Raw genomic sequence first — 17,241 nt, 5'->3', positions numbered from 1 at the left:
AAAAAAAAAAAAAAAAAAAAAAAAAAGAGGGAAAACTATTAATATATAAAGATCAGCACAGCCAACCTACTTATCAACTAGTTCATTATACCTAGTCAGGATAACAGCAGCAGCAACATGGCCTTGGAAGCCTCAGAAAAAAAGAATCAGAGAGGCACACAGTTTAAGCTGGGCCTTCAGGGCTACCTGGAAGATTAATCTCATTGCTTTAAACGTCCTCTGACCGCCAACATCCTAAAATACTTGCCAAAAGTTAAATGTGACTATGGTATTGAAGGAGGCACAATGGGACCTGCTTTCTAATGAATGTTTTACAGCCTTAGAAAAGCCCAACAGAATCACATACAATCACATTTAAAAATAACACAAAGTAGTATGAGTAAACAGAAGGAAAAGACTGTACTATATACCTGATCAGAAAGGTTCTATCTAATAAAAAAACAACATTAAAAAAATGTGGTGGCACCCACCTATTATTCCAGCAGCTGGGAGACAGGCAGGAGAATCACTTCAAGTTTGGGGCCACCCTGGGCTACACAGTGAGTTTAAGGCCAGTCTGAACTAACCACGTGGAGAGACCCTGTCAATCGGTCAACCCGTCAATCAATCAAGTCTATATAAAAGTCCTTAGAATTAATAGAAATGTCAGTGAAAATTCCAATGAGCTTTTTGAGTGGCCCGAAGAAAATTATTTTAATGCCCAACCAAAATAAAAACAAAGAAGCTTAAATTAAGTGTCCAATAAGGAGTTACTTAAAAAATGATGGTACAACTATATGTTGAAAAGATATTCAACACACACACACACTGTAAGGACATGTCTACTTTAAGCATAACTAAGTGAAAAGAACCAACTGAAGCAATATGAATCCCATAAATACATTACTAAATTTTATAAATTTAAAAACACAAAGCAGCAGACATTAGAAATGCAATACATACATACACGCTACACATAAAAATGAAAGGTAAATTATTATCTGCAATATTTTTGTTAATAGAGTGGTAAAAGACAACTTTTTTGTTTTATTCTACATAGTTTTTAATTTTTATATGAACAAAAATAAATGATCACTTCTTTAATAATGAGGAGAGGCTGGGGATATGAGCACATGCTTAGTGTGCAAAAGGCCTGGGGATCCCTCCCCAGTATCACAAAATAATAATGTGATGAGAAAGGGAAAATCAGTTGGTTTTAGTCATTTTACTTACCATCATCATCACAGAGCTAGTAGGTTTTTCTTCTGAATTCAAGACAGCAAGCGGAACTGCCAATAAAGGACTAAAGTACAGATGCTCATAAAAGTTAAAATTTGGATGTAACTTTAAAAAGCAAGGGATATAGCATATCTATACAACGAAATATAATGTACCCATAAAAAGAAAGCTCTTTAAGGCCAGGCATACCGCTATAATCCCAGTAGTCGGGAAGCTGAGGCAGGAGGATCACTTTGAGTTGCAGGCCGGCCCAGGCTACGTAGTAAGTTCAAGGCCAGTCTGAAATACATAGCGAGACCATCTCAAAAACCCAAAAAGTTCTTTAAGGCAAATGGGAAATGATTATGACACAATGTTAACTAAAAAAGCAGAGTCAAAACTTCATTTAGAGCAGGGCACGGTAGCACAGGTCTGTAATGTCAGCCTGCTGGGAGGCTGAGACAAGAGGACTGAAAATTGGAGCTGGGTGTTATGGCTTATGTCTAGATGTCCCCCACCAAAGCCTTGTGCAGTCATTACGTGGTGGTTTCTCAGAGGTGGCGGGATCTAGAGTGTGTGATGCTGGAAGCGATTCACGGTGCCGTGCTAGAATCAAGGGCCCCAGGATTAAGGGCCCCAGGATTAAGGGCCCAAGCAGATAAAAAGGGGCAAAAATAAAAAGGGCCAAGATAAAAAGGGGCAAAAAGATGCTGTTGAGGCCCCTTGTTCTTTTTGTGGTCTTCTACATGCTCCCCTGCAACGCCCTTTCCCCCTTTAACTGTGGATGTTGGGTATTTTGTCTCAGCAAGGAGAGAAAGTAACTAAGACAATGAGCCTGAGCAGCTTCACAAGGGCCCATCTCAAAAGTGAAGGGAGACAGGGCTTGGTTGATCCCCAGCACAACAACAAACCAAAACAAAGACACACACATTTAGCTGGGCCTGGTGGCACAACCTGTAATCCCAGCACTCTAGAGGCCAAAGCAGGAGGACCTGCAAGTTCAAGGGCAGCCTGGACTACACAGCAAACTCAAGGCCAGAGTGGACTACACAGTGAGACCTTGTCTAAAAAAATATAACAAAATAGCCAGAAAAAAAAATGCTTTTAAATTTAGAGCCAATAGTATTAAAATGTTATGAAAATACTCATGTAGATCAGAAAAATAAGTAAAAGAAAACATTAACTAAAATATTACTAGTTTTCATGTGCAGGTTGTGAGACCATGATTGAAATGTTTTCTCCAAAAGATTTTCAAGTATTTTTAATAATGAGCTCAATTTATTTCTAAAATTGGTATCAGAAGAGTAATGCAAAATATGAAAGTATTTTCTTTACAAGTGACATTGTAATTGTTAGATTTTCAGAATATTCCTATAGTGTATCACAAAGCACATTCCTAATCTAGATAACATAAGCCCTGAAACAAGTATCATAGGCCAGTGGCTTGGATAAGAAACACAAAACATGAAAATTGGGTCTCCAGCACAGCACTTCCGCTAGTTACACTACACCTATCACTGGACACCCTGTACTCACTGCTGCTGGAACACTGGTAATTTTATCAAGAACTTGAGAATCTTCTCTCACAGTAAGTAAGCTTTCTGTTCTCTTCTCATACAATTAAGGCCCTAAAACAAGCTAATGAGGGAGAGCAAGTTACTGTCACATACTGAACTCTGCCTGGTGGATATTTCACAACAGAGATGCACGATGGCAAATTCTTAAGATTAAACACACTAGGAGAAGAGGAAAACAAAATGGTTTATAATAAATATTATTAAAAATTTCCACAGTGCTTTTGAAAAGTAAATGATTTAGAGGGGGAAAATTCAGTCAGTTGCTCCTATAAATTTTCTAAACAAAAGATAGTTACATAAAATACACAACAGCTCACACACCTTCCTAATGCTTTTACTTTATCCAACTGAAGTACTTTATGAGCCAGTCTAGTAAAAGTTTTAACTGTATAAAAAGAAATATGTAGTTTCTAGTACTTATGGCGAAACCCCCACGTTATTTAAATCCACAAGGTAACTTAACAGTCCCCATCTTCTAAAACAAGCTTATTTAGAAAAAAATCTTACTTGAAAATGTAATGTCATAGTTGCATTTATTTATCTGTTCATACAAGTATACTATAATCCAAGATACCTACTGGTTAAGATACTCTACTGGTTAAGATTGGGGAAATGAATGTGTAAGGAAAAAAATATATATGTAGATTTTGATTCTTTAACTATCTTGTGTAATTCCTCTTTGACAAGAATACATACTAGGCAACTACAAAATGCACATAGAAGCAAAGACATCAAATACTTCGAAATACTATCTATTGATATGCGTGTAAATCTAAAAAAATGAATAAGTCATTCTTAAGCAGTTGAAGATGTTTTCTCTGGATGGTTCAAATTTTTCTCCAAAATCATTAAACATACAGAAATGTAAGCATTGTACATAATACGGCAGAAGATCTGAATCAAAAAGCAGGCAAGAATTAAAAATCACACGTAAGAGATTTCTATTTCTGATACAGAGGAAAAAGCTCCCAAAGAGTTCATCTTCCTACAGATGACAACTACAAATGAATAAACAAACAAGCAAATAAACCATGAACCTGAAGGCTCTAGAACTTGAACAGAAACAGGCAGATTCTGGAAAGGAATCAAAAATAAGAGGAACTATCTCAGAGTGAACTTTTAGGGTTGTGTGTGTATGACTTTGCTTGGAAGGGCAACTGTGGTTTTAAAGGGGCCTGGACAGCTAAGACTGAGAAGAAGTCCCCTACCTCTTTATATCCAGCACTAGAAGAAAAAGCATGGGCAAACAGGGGCCACAGAGAGTGAGGAAGGATTGTGGAAGAAAGGATACCAAGGAAGAAGAACTTCATATTTGGTGTAGAGACTCAGCCAAGTCCCTGCCTAACCCTTAACCATGCTTGTGACAAGCTGAGCGAAGATCTGAGCTGCCACCTCCTGCAGGCATCAAAGAGTTTGTAGTTTGAGTATAAGCAACTTAACTATTGCCAGGGATTTATCTCAGTGGTTTCGCCGCCTGCCTCACAAGCACAAGGACCCGAGTTTGATCCCCAGTACCAAAAAAAAAAAAGAAAAAAAAAAGTTAACTAAGTTAACTATCTACATGCACCAGGCCCTGGGTTCAATTCCCAGTATGCATCTAGGCACACACACAAAACCAGTGGGCTGGGATGCAGTTTACTGGTACAGCACTTGCCTAGAGAGCATGAGGTCCTGGGTTCCACCACCACCACTGATTAAAAAATAAATAATGAAAATAAAAAAGTGAGCAAGAAAGCTATGCCTAAGCACACTGACGAAAAGCCAACTGTAAAGAGAAAATCTTGCCAGTGGCCAGAACACATTACACATACGGGCATTCAGATGACTGCGGGTTTGTCATCAGAAGCCATGGAGGCTGGAAGACAACAGAACCACATCTCACAGGGGCAGGGGGTAGGTAGGCGTGGTGGTGTACATCTGTAATCCCAGCACTCAGAAGGATGAGGCAAGAGGACAGCCAAGAATTCAAGGCCAGCCCAAATCACACAGCGAGAGCCTGTCTCAAAAAACACAAACAGAATTCTATGTTCAGTGAAAATATCCTACCTGAATGAAGGCAAAGTAGTTTCAGATACAGGAAAATTAAAGAATTAATTACCACCACACCAGCAATATATACCAAAGGAAGTTCTTCGGACTGAAAGGAAATAATACCAAAGAGAAGCTTGGAACTTTGAGAATGAATGAAGCTGAGAGTGGAGGCGAATGCCTGTAAACCCAGCTCAGCTGGAGGCAGAGGCAAGAGTACTACAAGTTCGAATGCAACCTGGAGACCCTGCGTAAAAATAAAAAAAGAACGAGGATGTAACTCAGTGCAAAAGCCCTGGATTCAATCTCTTCTACAGGAAAAAAAAAAAAAAAGTGGAAACAGTAAATATATGGGTAAGAAGAAACAATAAATTGTCCTTTAATTTATTAAAATATTAACTGTGTAAAGTAAAATTATAACACCATTTTGTGGAATTTAAAATAAATACAGATGTCAATTATAGCCTAAAAGACCACTGGGAATAAATGGACTTACTTGGTATTCTTCTCTTTTTTTTTTTCTGGTACCAGGGATCAAACTCAGGACCTTCTGCTTGCCAGGCAGGCACAGCACCACTGAGCTACATCCCCAGCCCTGAACAGACTTACTTGGGTAAAAGGTCTGCAGACTGTATGTGAAGTGGTGTGTCTTGGTTACTCTTCCTCACTGCTGAGACAAAAAATGCCTGACACCCAAAGTTAAAGGAGGAAAGGTTTATTTTGCTCACAATTTGTAGAGGGCTCAGTTCATAGCTGGCTGGCTCCAAGGTAGGGTGGCACAGAAGTGGGGCATCACAGAGAGAAACAGTTCATGGTGGGCAGAAGTCCGCAAAGCACTGAAGTAGTGAAGAAAGAGCAGCAGCAGCAAGCAACAAGCAGGGATGCTCTTTCTGCCTCTTATATCCTACCCAGGCTACCCACCCTTAGAGCAGGTAGCACTTACACACAGGGGGGCAGCCTTAATCCCAGCATTGCACCATGACTTAATACCAGCAGCACACACCCTAGATCCAGCCACCTCTGAAAAGCCCCACCTATGACCACATGAGGCTTTGAAGGGACATCCAGATACAAGCTGTAACAGGAACTCTTAATGGACTGAGAAAAGCTATGGATAGATACTGAAATTTCTAAAGCCTTCACTTAAAAACAGAAAGATAAGGATAAAAAGCCAATAGAAAAAAAAATGAATTGTTTTCTAAAAATTTCAACAACACAAAAGTAGGCAGAAAAGGGACTTAAAAAGAACAAGTACAGAAGGAACAAAAAACAAGATTTTAAAATGACACAGCTAACCATATCGACTGAACTAAATATTCCAACTAAAAGTCAAGAGCTGTCAGAACAGATTCAAAAAAGGGAAGATCCAGCTGGGCATGGTGGTGCATGCTTGTAATTCCAGCTACTCAATAGGTTGAGGCAGGATGATCATAAGCTGGAGGCCAGCCTAGGCAATTTAGCTGGCTCAAAAAAAATTTTTTTAAACGGCTGGGGATGTAGCTCAGTAGCCCTTGAGTTTAATCTCCCATTTGAAAAAAGAAAAGCCAACTGCACTCTGTCAACAACAGACTCTGTGTGTGTGTGTGTGTGTGTGCGCGTGCGTGTGTGTATGCGTGTGTGTAGGAAAACATGAAAAGCATAGGATGAAATAATCATATTCTTATCAGACAAGGTAGGTGTAAAAATGTTGGAAAAGATAAAGAGGGACATTTCATTATGATGGAGGACAATTTATCAGAAAGACAAAACAATCATAAATGTGAGCACAGCTGGTAATAAAGAATCCACAATCATAGTAGACTTTAACACTACCTCTCAAAACTGTAAAACTACAAATAAAGAAATCAGTAAGGGCATGGGATATATGAACACTATTACCTGATCCTCAGCAATCAAACTATCTGCTGTAGAACTCACATTTTCAAATGCACACAGTAAGGTCAGCATGATAGACCTTACTCTTTGCAATAATACATAAAATTTAAAAAGACTGAAATTATTAAAATCACTCATCACAACAGAATTATAGATTAGTAACAAGAAGAGCTCTACGAAAATCTTAAGCATTTGGAAATTTAATATCACATTTCTTAGTCACCTGGAATCAAAGGGAAAAATATAAAACTTAGAAAATATAATGAAAATAAAACATAATTTGTAGGATGCTACTAAAGCAGGCATTAGAGGTCTAATTGGCAGCTTTAAATGCTTACATTAAAAAAAAAAAAGAAAAAGAAAAAAGCCAGTGACTAGGAAAGTCTTAGCTATGTATATACTGCTAGCAGAACATGAGTCCTTGTGCACTCAGAACAGAAAGGGCCCATCCAAAAGTAAAACCCAGGCAGACTCCTAAACTGCTGGACTCTTTCATGTATCCCCTCGCTCAGCTGGCAAAGGGAGAAAGCCTAACCAGGTTAGTGTGGAAGCATAATCCTAACAAACCAATGGCCAGCCACTAAGTTATACCAACTAGGGACAATCTCTAGGAAGCCAGGCTTTCAACATTTTAGAAGAATTTGAAAAAAAAAGAAAACCCAATCACATGAGGTTATGCTTCTAGAAACTGGAAAAAGAAGAGCAAAGCAAGTAAAAGGAAGGACATTTCTAAAAGGACAGAAGTTAACAAAGTAGACTATGGCAAGTAATACAGTAAAATGAAATAGGCCAAAAGGTGGTTCTTTGAAAAGATCAATAAAATTGGTTCCTAGCTACAGTATTCAAGGAAAAAGAAGAACCAAATTATTAGTGCCATAAATGGAAAGTGATTATCACTAAATATTCTGTACAATAAAAAGCACAGGTAAGGGTTAGTTATAATCAGCCTCTTAGCAAACTCAGCACTGAATAATCACCATGAAAGAATTATACCCACAACTCTAATATTTATCTGTTCAACACAATCAAAACTATGATTTAAGCTGGGTATGGTAATACACTCTGTAATGCCAATGCTCTTTGAGAGGTTGAAGCAAGAGGATCACAAAGTTTCAGCCCAGCCTGGGCAACTTAGCAATTCAGTGTGACCCTGTCTGAAAACAGGGGGAAAAAAAGTATGACTTAATGTAGCACACTTACACTGTGGACGAATTTAGAGCTAAGGATCTTCCCTCCATCCAATCATCCTGAATAATCTCCTAAGAGAATATCGGGAATCTACACAACTACCTAAATTTGGGCTGGGCCCAGTTTCTAAAATGCCTCTATCAATTTCTGCTTTTTTTGGTACCAGGGATCAAACTTGGGTTGCTGCGCTTACAAAGCAGGTGGTGGAACCACTGCGCTATATGTCCAGTCCAATTTCTGCTTTTTAAAAAAATGAATTTCCAATGTGTTCTAATCTCTAGCTTTCAAAATGATCAAAAAAGCTATTTTTCAGAAGCCATTTCTATGAAAACTGCAGGCAGAGAAGTAATGTCTTATAATGTACCTAAAGACATTCAAGTACTGAATATGACTAGAAAATGCAACTACACTTGAAATACTGATGAATAAAACTAGATCAGATGTGTAAAAAATCCTAAATATGAATGAGCTATTTAGCTCTGACCATTGAAGGTGATTTTTTTTCCTCAGTGTAAATTTAACAACATTTTTACATGGTATTATAAATGACAGCTACTTTATATTTATAGTTTATTACAAATCCATTGAACAGTCTGGAATTTATGGAACCAGAGAGCAAGATCAAGAAAAATGGTTGGATAGCAAAAATTAGGAGTAAGTAGATGCTATTATTTACTTTACTAACTCTCATTTCCTTTGCTTTTTAGTTTTTTGAGTGTTTAGTCTCTTCTTTTTAAAATTTTTATTTTTCTTGATGATACTTTTCACACCTCTGTGTGTATCCACACGTTCAGGCTCCGCTGAAGCTGTTTGAGACTTGCATTATCTTTGTTAGCCATGGCATTCAAGCCAATGTCACCAAATTTGGATCCCATATTTTCATCCAACAGGTGGCCAAACTCTTCAGCAGATATAAGTAGGCTGGAGTTGTTGAGGTTTCGTTTCTTTTTCTTCCTTGGCCCTTCAAGGGAACAAGCAAAGTTAAAATTACCTATACCCCTTCTTTTATTTCTCTTCACCATCTTTGGAGTTGACTTCCCCAGGTTCTAGGATGCCTTCACTTTCTTCATCTCACATGTCCATGGATGCTCCTCCTCCCTCCTCATCAATTTCAGCAAATTCCTCATCCACACTTCCTAAAGAGACTTCATCATCCAAGTTAGCAAATTCACCATCGCTACCCCCTGAATCGTCATCTTCACGGTTATCCTTGGCTCTTTTTATTTTCTTTTTCACACTGCTTACAAAATCAAAGTCACCCTTCCCACCAGGGTAGCAGTTATCATCTTCACGTGTGTCAATCATCTTTTCAAATTCCTCACCATCCACATCTTCTACACTTTCTTTGTCTGCTCTCGTTTTTGTTTCTCTTTCCTAACAGTGACTTTTTTATAATACCTAGGGAAAAACACTTCAGCCACTTGTATTTGGCTTTCTTCTTTTTCAAGGAACTCCTCGCTATTCACAGCAAGACTGCGAATATCCTTTACAATATTTTGGCCGCATCACAACACTGTTGGTATTTTCTTTGCCTTTATGTGCAGGTGATCTCTTACTTGCTGACTCCTCTCCAGGGCATCAAGTGCCACACTGGTTATGCTAGGCCTTGGCAGCAAGCCAGAGGAAGATGGCTAACACACAGCTAAACCACGGATTATCACTTATCTGGTGCCCCAAAACCACCATGGTCCTCATGCACATAGCAGCAGCAAACAAAAAGCAACAGAAATCAATCCAGACAGACTTGGTAGAAGGGCTTCAGTACATAGTATAAAAAGGTTTCCTACAGAAGAAAAATTTCACATTCAAGAGGTCAAAATGATTTAAAAATCTTGATTAGAATTAGAAACATCAAAAGAAAAGATGGGTGTTACTTAAAAAGGAACTCCCTAAATGTAAATCAAAAAGCTTGTATCAGAGCCAAAGAAGCTATTACAAGCTGCTGCATAAATAGGCATTTAATGATTTTTTTCCCAATGTTACATTATTGATCTGTTTCAGTTGAAATGACTAAGTAATTTGTTTAAGATAACATTAATGGGATTTGCAGCACGTTAGATATCTTGGGTCCCTCTCATCATCAGAATTGCTACTATAAAAAATAAATTTTACATTATCTTTCAATAAAACTTCTGCATAATTTTTGAAATCCAACAGGAGACTTTAGATTTATCTATACACCAAGTGCAAAAAGGTACTTCTAAATCATATCATAAATATCACTTATTCAATTCAATAAATATTGCACATTTACTTACTAATGTCAGACACTCACACTCTAAGCATTATAAACACAATGGTGAACAAGAGAGGATTGAGATCCTGCACAAGGGATGGAGTTCAGTGGTGCTGCATTTGCCTGGCAAGTGTTAAGGCCCTGAATTAGATTCCTGGTACCAAAAAAGAAAATACAGACCCCCCCAAAAAAAAGTCCCTTAAAAAAAGAGATATGATCCCTTATCTCAAAGAGTTTACAATCTTATCTGTTAAAAAAAAAATGAAATAAAATCCCAAGCTCAGCGAATGGGGTTTCATCCCTTATAAAGGCAGACAGAGAACATCCAGAAAAAGTGATGTTCACACGTTAAGCTGAGGCAGAAACAGGAAGTAGTCCAGTTCTGCAGCAGATAATGGCTCAGTAAAGGTGGCTCTGGCTAGGAAACTATCTGCCAGCTATTTTAGTAAGGGCTGTCTTTTGTTGTTCATTCTTGTTTGTTTTTTTTTTCCTCGTACCAGGGATTGAACTTGGGACCTTGTGCTTGCGAGGCTGGTGACGGAACCACTGAGCTAAATCCCTGGCCCAAGTAAGGGTTGTCTTTTGGGCAGGAAAAGAGACTCCAGTGGAAAAGGAAACTTTAACAGCAAGGCTGCACAGAGCAAAAGATAACAGTCATCTACTTCTTAATCTGGAGAGAAAAGAGGCAAAAGTTCACAATTTCATCATGACCCATTCCCCATTCGCTCACTCACACACTCACTTATTCCTGTCATACTGTGTGCCAGCACAGAGGAGTCAGTGGTGGGCAAGATGGACACAATTCTGCCCTCAGAGAAGCAACACAACCCAGCAAACAATAACAATAGAGTGGTTTGGTGGCTACATGTGATTCTGATACACAGCTCTTTGAAATCAGTTATCACGCTTTGAAACTACTATTGAAGACTCTCCCAATAATTAATAAAAGAGGAACCACTATTTGATATCAATGTAAAAATAAGAACATTAAAAGCAACTGACATTCCATAAAAATAAAGCATACAAGGAAGTATGCTTCATTTTCAAATAAATACCATCATGTAGTGTTTTACAGGTTGCAAAAACACTTTTACATAAACTCATTCTTACTGTTCGAAGAACAGAGGCCAAGCAGACATTTTAATAATTACCTACCACTTGTCAGGCACCGAGGGTGGAGCGTCAGGCTCTTTGCCGGGAACTTAACGTCATGATCTCATCGCATCCCTGGACCATCCTGTGAAGTATCACTGCCACCTACTCACAGGCAAGAAGCCTGAGCTTAGAGGTTTACATAACTCGTCCATGACACATGGCTGACGTAGCATAGAGCCAGAGTTAGCCTCTGGGTCAGGGTGACTTCGAAGCCTGCGCAGCCCAAGTGTGACCACAAGGCAGCTGGAGTGTGGACCTGAGCAGAGCAGGCAGGACCAGACTGCACACCATGAGATATAGTTCTGTACTCCGTCAGCCACGCTGTAGCAACGCCATCCTCACCTCGTTATCTTTTAGCTCTCTAATTATTCAATCCGTCTGGATTCTCTCTAAATAATTTTTCTTTTTTGGGGGGGTGAGGTGAGCGGATCGAACTCGGGTCCTTGCGCTTGCATGGCAGGTAGTGGAACCACTGAGTCAAATCCCTGGCCCTTTCTAAACAATTTTTCTAAAGAATGCATGGTATCACAAAAATACATCTAAGCAAACATTAAAATATTTAACAATTAGTGTCATTCACACTCTGTATCCAAAGTACCTTCAGGAGCTGAGCACTCCTGAGGTGCTACCAAATAACCATAACAAAAGCTCAAAGCTGTTCCCAAGTGGGTTTGCTAGCTTTCCATCCCTGAGACTGAGGAACTGGAAACAACAATTTAAAGGAAGAAAGGTTTATTTTGGCTCAGTAGTTTCAGCGCGTGCTCTTCTGGATCTTAGGTTAGGCAGAACAAGACGGAGGGAGGGCACGATGGCAAAGCTGCGCATCTCAGGGCAGCCAGGGAAGGCGGGGCCTGCACAAGTCACAGTCTACAGGAGCAGTCCCACCCTCTGCCTACGCCCACCTCTACATTCCTATCACTTCCCAATCAGATCACCGGAGGAGGAATCCATCAATGAATTAATCCACAGATGATCCAATCACCTCCAATCTCTGAACTTTGCTGCACTGGGGACTAAACCTTCATCATATAAGCATTTGAGGAACATTCCGGACCCAAACCAAAACACTAGGCTCTACATAGGGGGAATTACGTAAGGTTCACAGTAACAATAATCAGTCCATGCTACTCTTCTCAGTTTACAGAGATAAGGAGAAGCTTATTAAGATTAAGTAACATGCGCTGGGAGTATAGCTCAGTGCTAGAGCACATATCTAGCATGTTCAAGGCCATGGATTTGATTCCTAACCCCACACCCTACAAAGAAAGGGCTAAGTAATATAGCCAAGGTCACACAAAAATAGGTGATAAAGCAGTAGGATTCTAGAAACTAAGCTTTTAATCCTCTACAACAGAGCTGGTATTCCTGCAATGGCCAGATAATTAAACAACAATACCAAAATACCGTGATCTGAATTTGTATGTTTATCAAAATTTTCATATATAATTACTCAAGAGTTATACAATCAGAATTACACAGTCTTAGTATGGGACACTTTGTTAAATTAAAAAAAATGTATCACTTAAAACACTGTCACACATTTTACATTATTAAGCATTACTGTGCTTGAAATCTGTTTGAAAATAAAACTTAAAAATACATGTTTTTGGGCCGGGGATTTAGCTCAGTGGTCCTGACACCTGCCTTGAAAGTGCAAGGACCCCCCACTTCAATCCCCGGTACCCAAAAAACAAAAACAAAAACATGTTTTTGCCGGGCATGATGGTACCTGCCTGTAATCATAGCACTTGGGAGGCTGAGGCAGGAGGATCACTGTAAGTTTGAGGCCAGCCTGGGCTACACAGTGAGTTCAAGGCTAGCCTGAATTAGAATGAGACCTTGTCTCAAACAAAAAAGAACAAAACAAAAATACATATTTTTAAATTTTTTATTAAATAACTTCACCTTAAAAAACTAGAATTTAGCGATGGCCAATATCAAAATTAAAGTCCAACAACAGATATGATATTTCAACTTTTAAAAAGGAAAAAATATATTCCAATTATTTGTCTGTAATGACTTCCTTTAGTTTACACACAAGCTCAACAACAAACCAGGTAGGAATACCAGTGAGTCAATCAGCTGCCTGAAACTGCAGCTTTCACATCACTGAAGACACGAACAGGTGTGTCCAACACTTACCAATCGGGACTTGTTCAGGTTGGCTGAGAGACACAAATGCTGATGTGTCATCGATCCAGGATATCTGAATGTTACCTGTTAATGCCAAGTTGAGAGTAAAGTGACCATGTGACTGCGTAAAGAGCTGGCAAGTGTTACTTGGTATATGTGGCTTATTTCAGGGCAGGCTAGAGCTTACAGAGATGAGTTACTTGGTCCAAATCCTAGTTCTACAGAGTTAGCCTGCCTGAAACTTAAATCTACTACAGCAGTTATTTCTGTTGAAATTTTAAAAGGAGAAACAAACCAGGAAAATAAGTTATTGGAAATTTGTTTCAAAAACTAAAGAAAGATTCTTCCAGACTAAATCCTGGGGCGCATCATCATCCAGCCCAATCTTATGTCAGGGTTAGAGACCTTTTTCTTCTCAAGATCATGAACAAAACTGAGAGATCATATGTATTAAAAAAATTATTTCTTTTTAGAAACTGGTATGGTCTGAATATGGTTTGTCACACTCTCCTCCAACTGATGCTGAAATTTAATTCCCACTGTGAGGTAAAAAAAGGGGAGAAACTTAATCCAACTATGGTATTTAGACTGAGGCCTTAGGGAGGTGATTAGGATTAGAAAGGCCATTAGAGGAGAGCCTGCAGGATGAAATCCCAGTGGCTTTATGAGAAGAGGGAGAGATCAGACAGATACACACACACACAGGCATTCTTCCCCTGGCCGGTGAGCCCTGCTCTGGGTGGGGGCTCTGCCATCCAGTGGGCCATCACCAAATGTGTGCCGAGACCTCACTCCTCCAGAACAGGGAGTCAGAGTAAACCTTTCTAAGTCACCCAGGCAACGGTATCATGTTATGAGCAGCAGAAAACAGACTAACATATACACAAAATGAAAAGCAAGAGTGTGGAATGAGACAATGAGTCAGGAAACATTCCAAGTAAGAAAAATTTGATGCTGAAATTCAGGCCAGATAAAGAGAAAGAAGCAGAATGGAGCACAAGGGAAAGAGCCAGAGAGAGAACTGAAGCAGACTAGAGGGGAACAGGAACAAAAAGCACAACAAACAAATGACATGCACATGCAAGAGGCAAATACTCACAAAAAGCTAAGCACAGACAGAGTGGAATGGAGCCCACTAAAGCGGGGAGACACGAAGAGGGGAGCAGGGACCCAGGCAGCTGGAGCAAATAGAAGGAAAAAGCACAGGCCTTGTAATTCTGTTACTCATCCTGAAAAAAACAGAAGCCTGGACTGTACAAAAATGAGTAATCACCACAATTTAACAATTAAAAAAAAAATAAACTGTTTCCATTCCTCCTAAAATTTTAAAAGGCTAGGATATTTATTTAGTTTGTTTATTTATTTTTGAGATCAGTCTTGCTGCCTCAGTCTCCCAAGTGCTGAGATTACAAGCACGTGCCGCCACACCTGGCTAAGTGGCTAGAAAGTTTTGAAAACTGCTTTGTATCACCATCAAAGGAAAAAATAAAAATAACTTCACTGCTAGCCACACAGTAAGGCAACGTAATGACTTCGCCAATTACAAAAGTCACTTACTGCTATTTATACCTCTCGGCCTTGCGCCTAATAGCTAACTTTTTTTATTTTTAAATTTTTGGTACTGGGGATTGAACTCGGGACCTTGAGCTTGTAAGGCAGGGGGTGGAACCACTGAGCTAAATCCCTGGCCCAATAATAGCTAACTTTTATTGAGTGGTTACCATGCACTGGGCATTGTGCTAAATGCCTTCCAGGGACTGGCTCCTTCAAGCCTAGAGTCCTATATCCAATGAGGAAACAAAGACATGGTGATGGTACTCACCCAAGGTCACACAGCTTTTAAAATTTTAATTAAATTAAAAAAAAACTACCAGGAGCATTTTACTTGATTTAGTCAATTAAAGTTTGAACTCCAAGGATAACAAGAAGATAAACAACAAAATATTCCAAAAGAAATGAGCCTTGAAATTCAACTACACTTCCGTATTTTATATAAACTAAAAAGCAGGACTAGGGCTTCAGAGGACATCCAGACTATATGCAAAGAGCAGGATGATTTTCTAGAAATACACCTGCGTTCAGATAATTTTCTAAAAATTAAGTATTAGGATATTTTTACTTATTCAGTATGGTGCTGGCACAAAAAGAGACATGCAGATCAATGGAACAGAACAGGGGCAGCAGAAACATCCTCAGGCACATTCAGCTATTTGATATCTGACACTAGAGGAAAGACAGTTTCTGAGAAACAATGCTGGCAAAACCGTCCACATGCAGAAGACCGAGTCTAGACCCATCTCTCACACTGGGCACTAAACTACAATCCAAAACGATCAAAGATCTAAATGTTAAAACACAAACACTTAACTGATGGAAGATAAAATAGGTGAACCTCTTAAAAACATAGGTATAGGCAAGGATTTTCTGACCAGAGCCCTGTGGAACAAGAACTAGTACTGAGACTCAACCAATGGGATCACATCAAATCAGAACGCGTCTGCACAGCAAAGAAAACAACTAACAGGGAAGAGACAACGTATACAATGGGAAACAAATTTTGCCAGCTATTCCCTGGACAGAGAACTAACATCTAGAATTAAAAAAAAAAAAAAAAAAAAACAGACTCCCTTGAAATAAAAGACCCAATCAAACAATGGGCAACTGAAATGAATATACACTTAACAGAGAAAAAGTACAAGTGGCCAATACATACATGAAAAAATGTTCAATAATGCTGGCCATTAGAAAAACGCAAATTAAAGCAACACTGAGATTTCCATCTTACTCTAGAGAGAACAGCCATCATCAAGAAATCAAATTATAAAAATGCTGGCAAGGCTATGGGGAAAAAAGAAACTCCTCCTACACTGTTGGTGGGAATGTAAACTCGTACAACTATTACGAAATCAATATAGATTCCTCAAAAAACCAATGCTAGAAATTCAATTTGGCCCCTCTATTCCCCTCCTAGATATCTTCTTGAGAATTATAAGTCCTCTAATTACAGTGACATACGCATACCCATGTTCATAGCAGCACGGTTTTAAGAGCTAAATCTTAGAAACAGCCCATCAGTGGGGGCAAACCTATAGCATGTGTGCTGCAGTGGGCTGTTTGTTATTACTGAAAGCTTGAAAAGGTTCCCCATCACTAGACTGTGTCAACAGATGAATGAGTAAAGAAATATGGTATTTATACACAATGGAGTACTACTCTGCCACAAAGAATGATAAACTTGAGGCATTCACAGGCAAATGGATGCGTCTGGAGACCATAATATTAGGTGAAATAAGACACACATGTTTAAATATCACATGGTTTCTTACAGGAGAAACCCAAAATATAATTAAGAGCAAAGTAAAAGATTCGTAATAGGACGTTGGGAGATCTTTTTCAAATAGGAGAGAGAACAAGAGATGGAAAGGCAGAGGGAAGAGAGAAAAGCAATGAAAACAAAACAAAAAAAGAATTGAAAGAAAAAGATGGAAACAGCTTTTGCAGACCAAGAGATGGAAGGAGCAGGGAGGGAGAGGAGGGGTAGAGAGCAAAAAGAGAAGATGTGATATGTACATGCACCAACCCCCCCATGACAAATGTAATCATTATGTACTATAAACCAGTACTAATTAAAAGAAAGGTACTTTGCACTTATTTTAGGTAAAACAGAAAATCACAGAGGAAAAAATATTATCTAAAACATTCAGGAGCAATAGCATGATACTTCCTTTCAGTCTGACTTTTATACATAGTTTTTAAAAAACAGTGTTAGTTACAAAGGAATCCTAAATATACCTGCTTTTTACACACACACAAACTCTCTCTCTCTCTCTATTTTTTTTTTTTTTTTTTTTT

The 17,241-nt window shown here is 38.8% G+C and overlaps 1 protein-coding gene across 2 annotated transcripts in view; it reads right to left on the bottom strand.

The window, feature by feature from the left end:
• The window catches only part of Parn (poly(A)-specific ribonuclease), a 153,888-nt gene that overhangs the window by 74,668 nt on the left and 61,979 nt on the right, over window positions 1-17,241 (bottom strand). For both annotated transcript variants that reach the window (XM_010610023.3, XM_010610022.3), the window contains one exon: window positions 13,399-13,473. In XM_010610023.3, the coding sequence (XP_010608325.1) occupies window positions 13,399-13,473 (75 nt within the window). The remainder of the gene's footprint in view (window positions 1-13,398; window positions 13,474-17,241) is intronic.

Source organism: Fukomys damarensis, unplaced genomic scaffold (assembly GCF_012274545.1).
Source record: "Fukomys damarensis isolate Sample0158 unplaced genomic scaffold, DMR_v1.0_HiC HiC_scaffold_34, whole genome shotgun sequence".
In the NCBI taxonomy this organism is placed as follows: domain Eukaryota; kingdom Metazoa; phylum Chordata; class Mammalia; order Rodentia; family Bathyergidae; genus Fukomys; species Fukomys damarensis.
The sequence above is the reverse complement of the archived record's forward strand: the minus strand, read 5'-3'. Positions and strand labels throughout refer to the sequence as shown.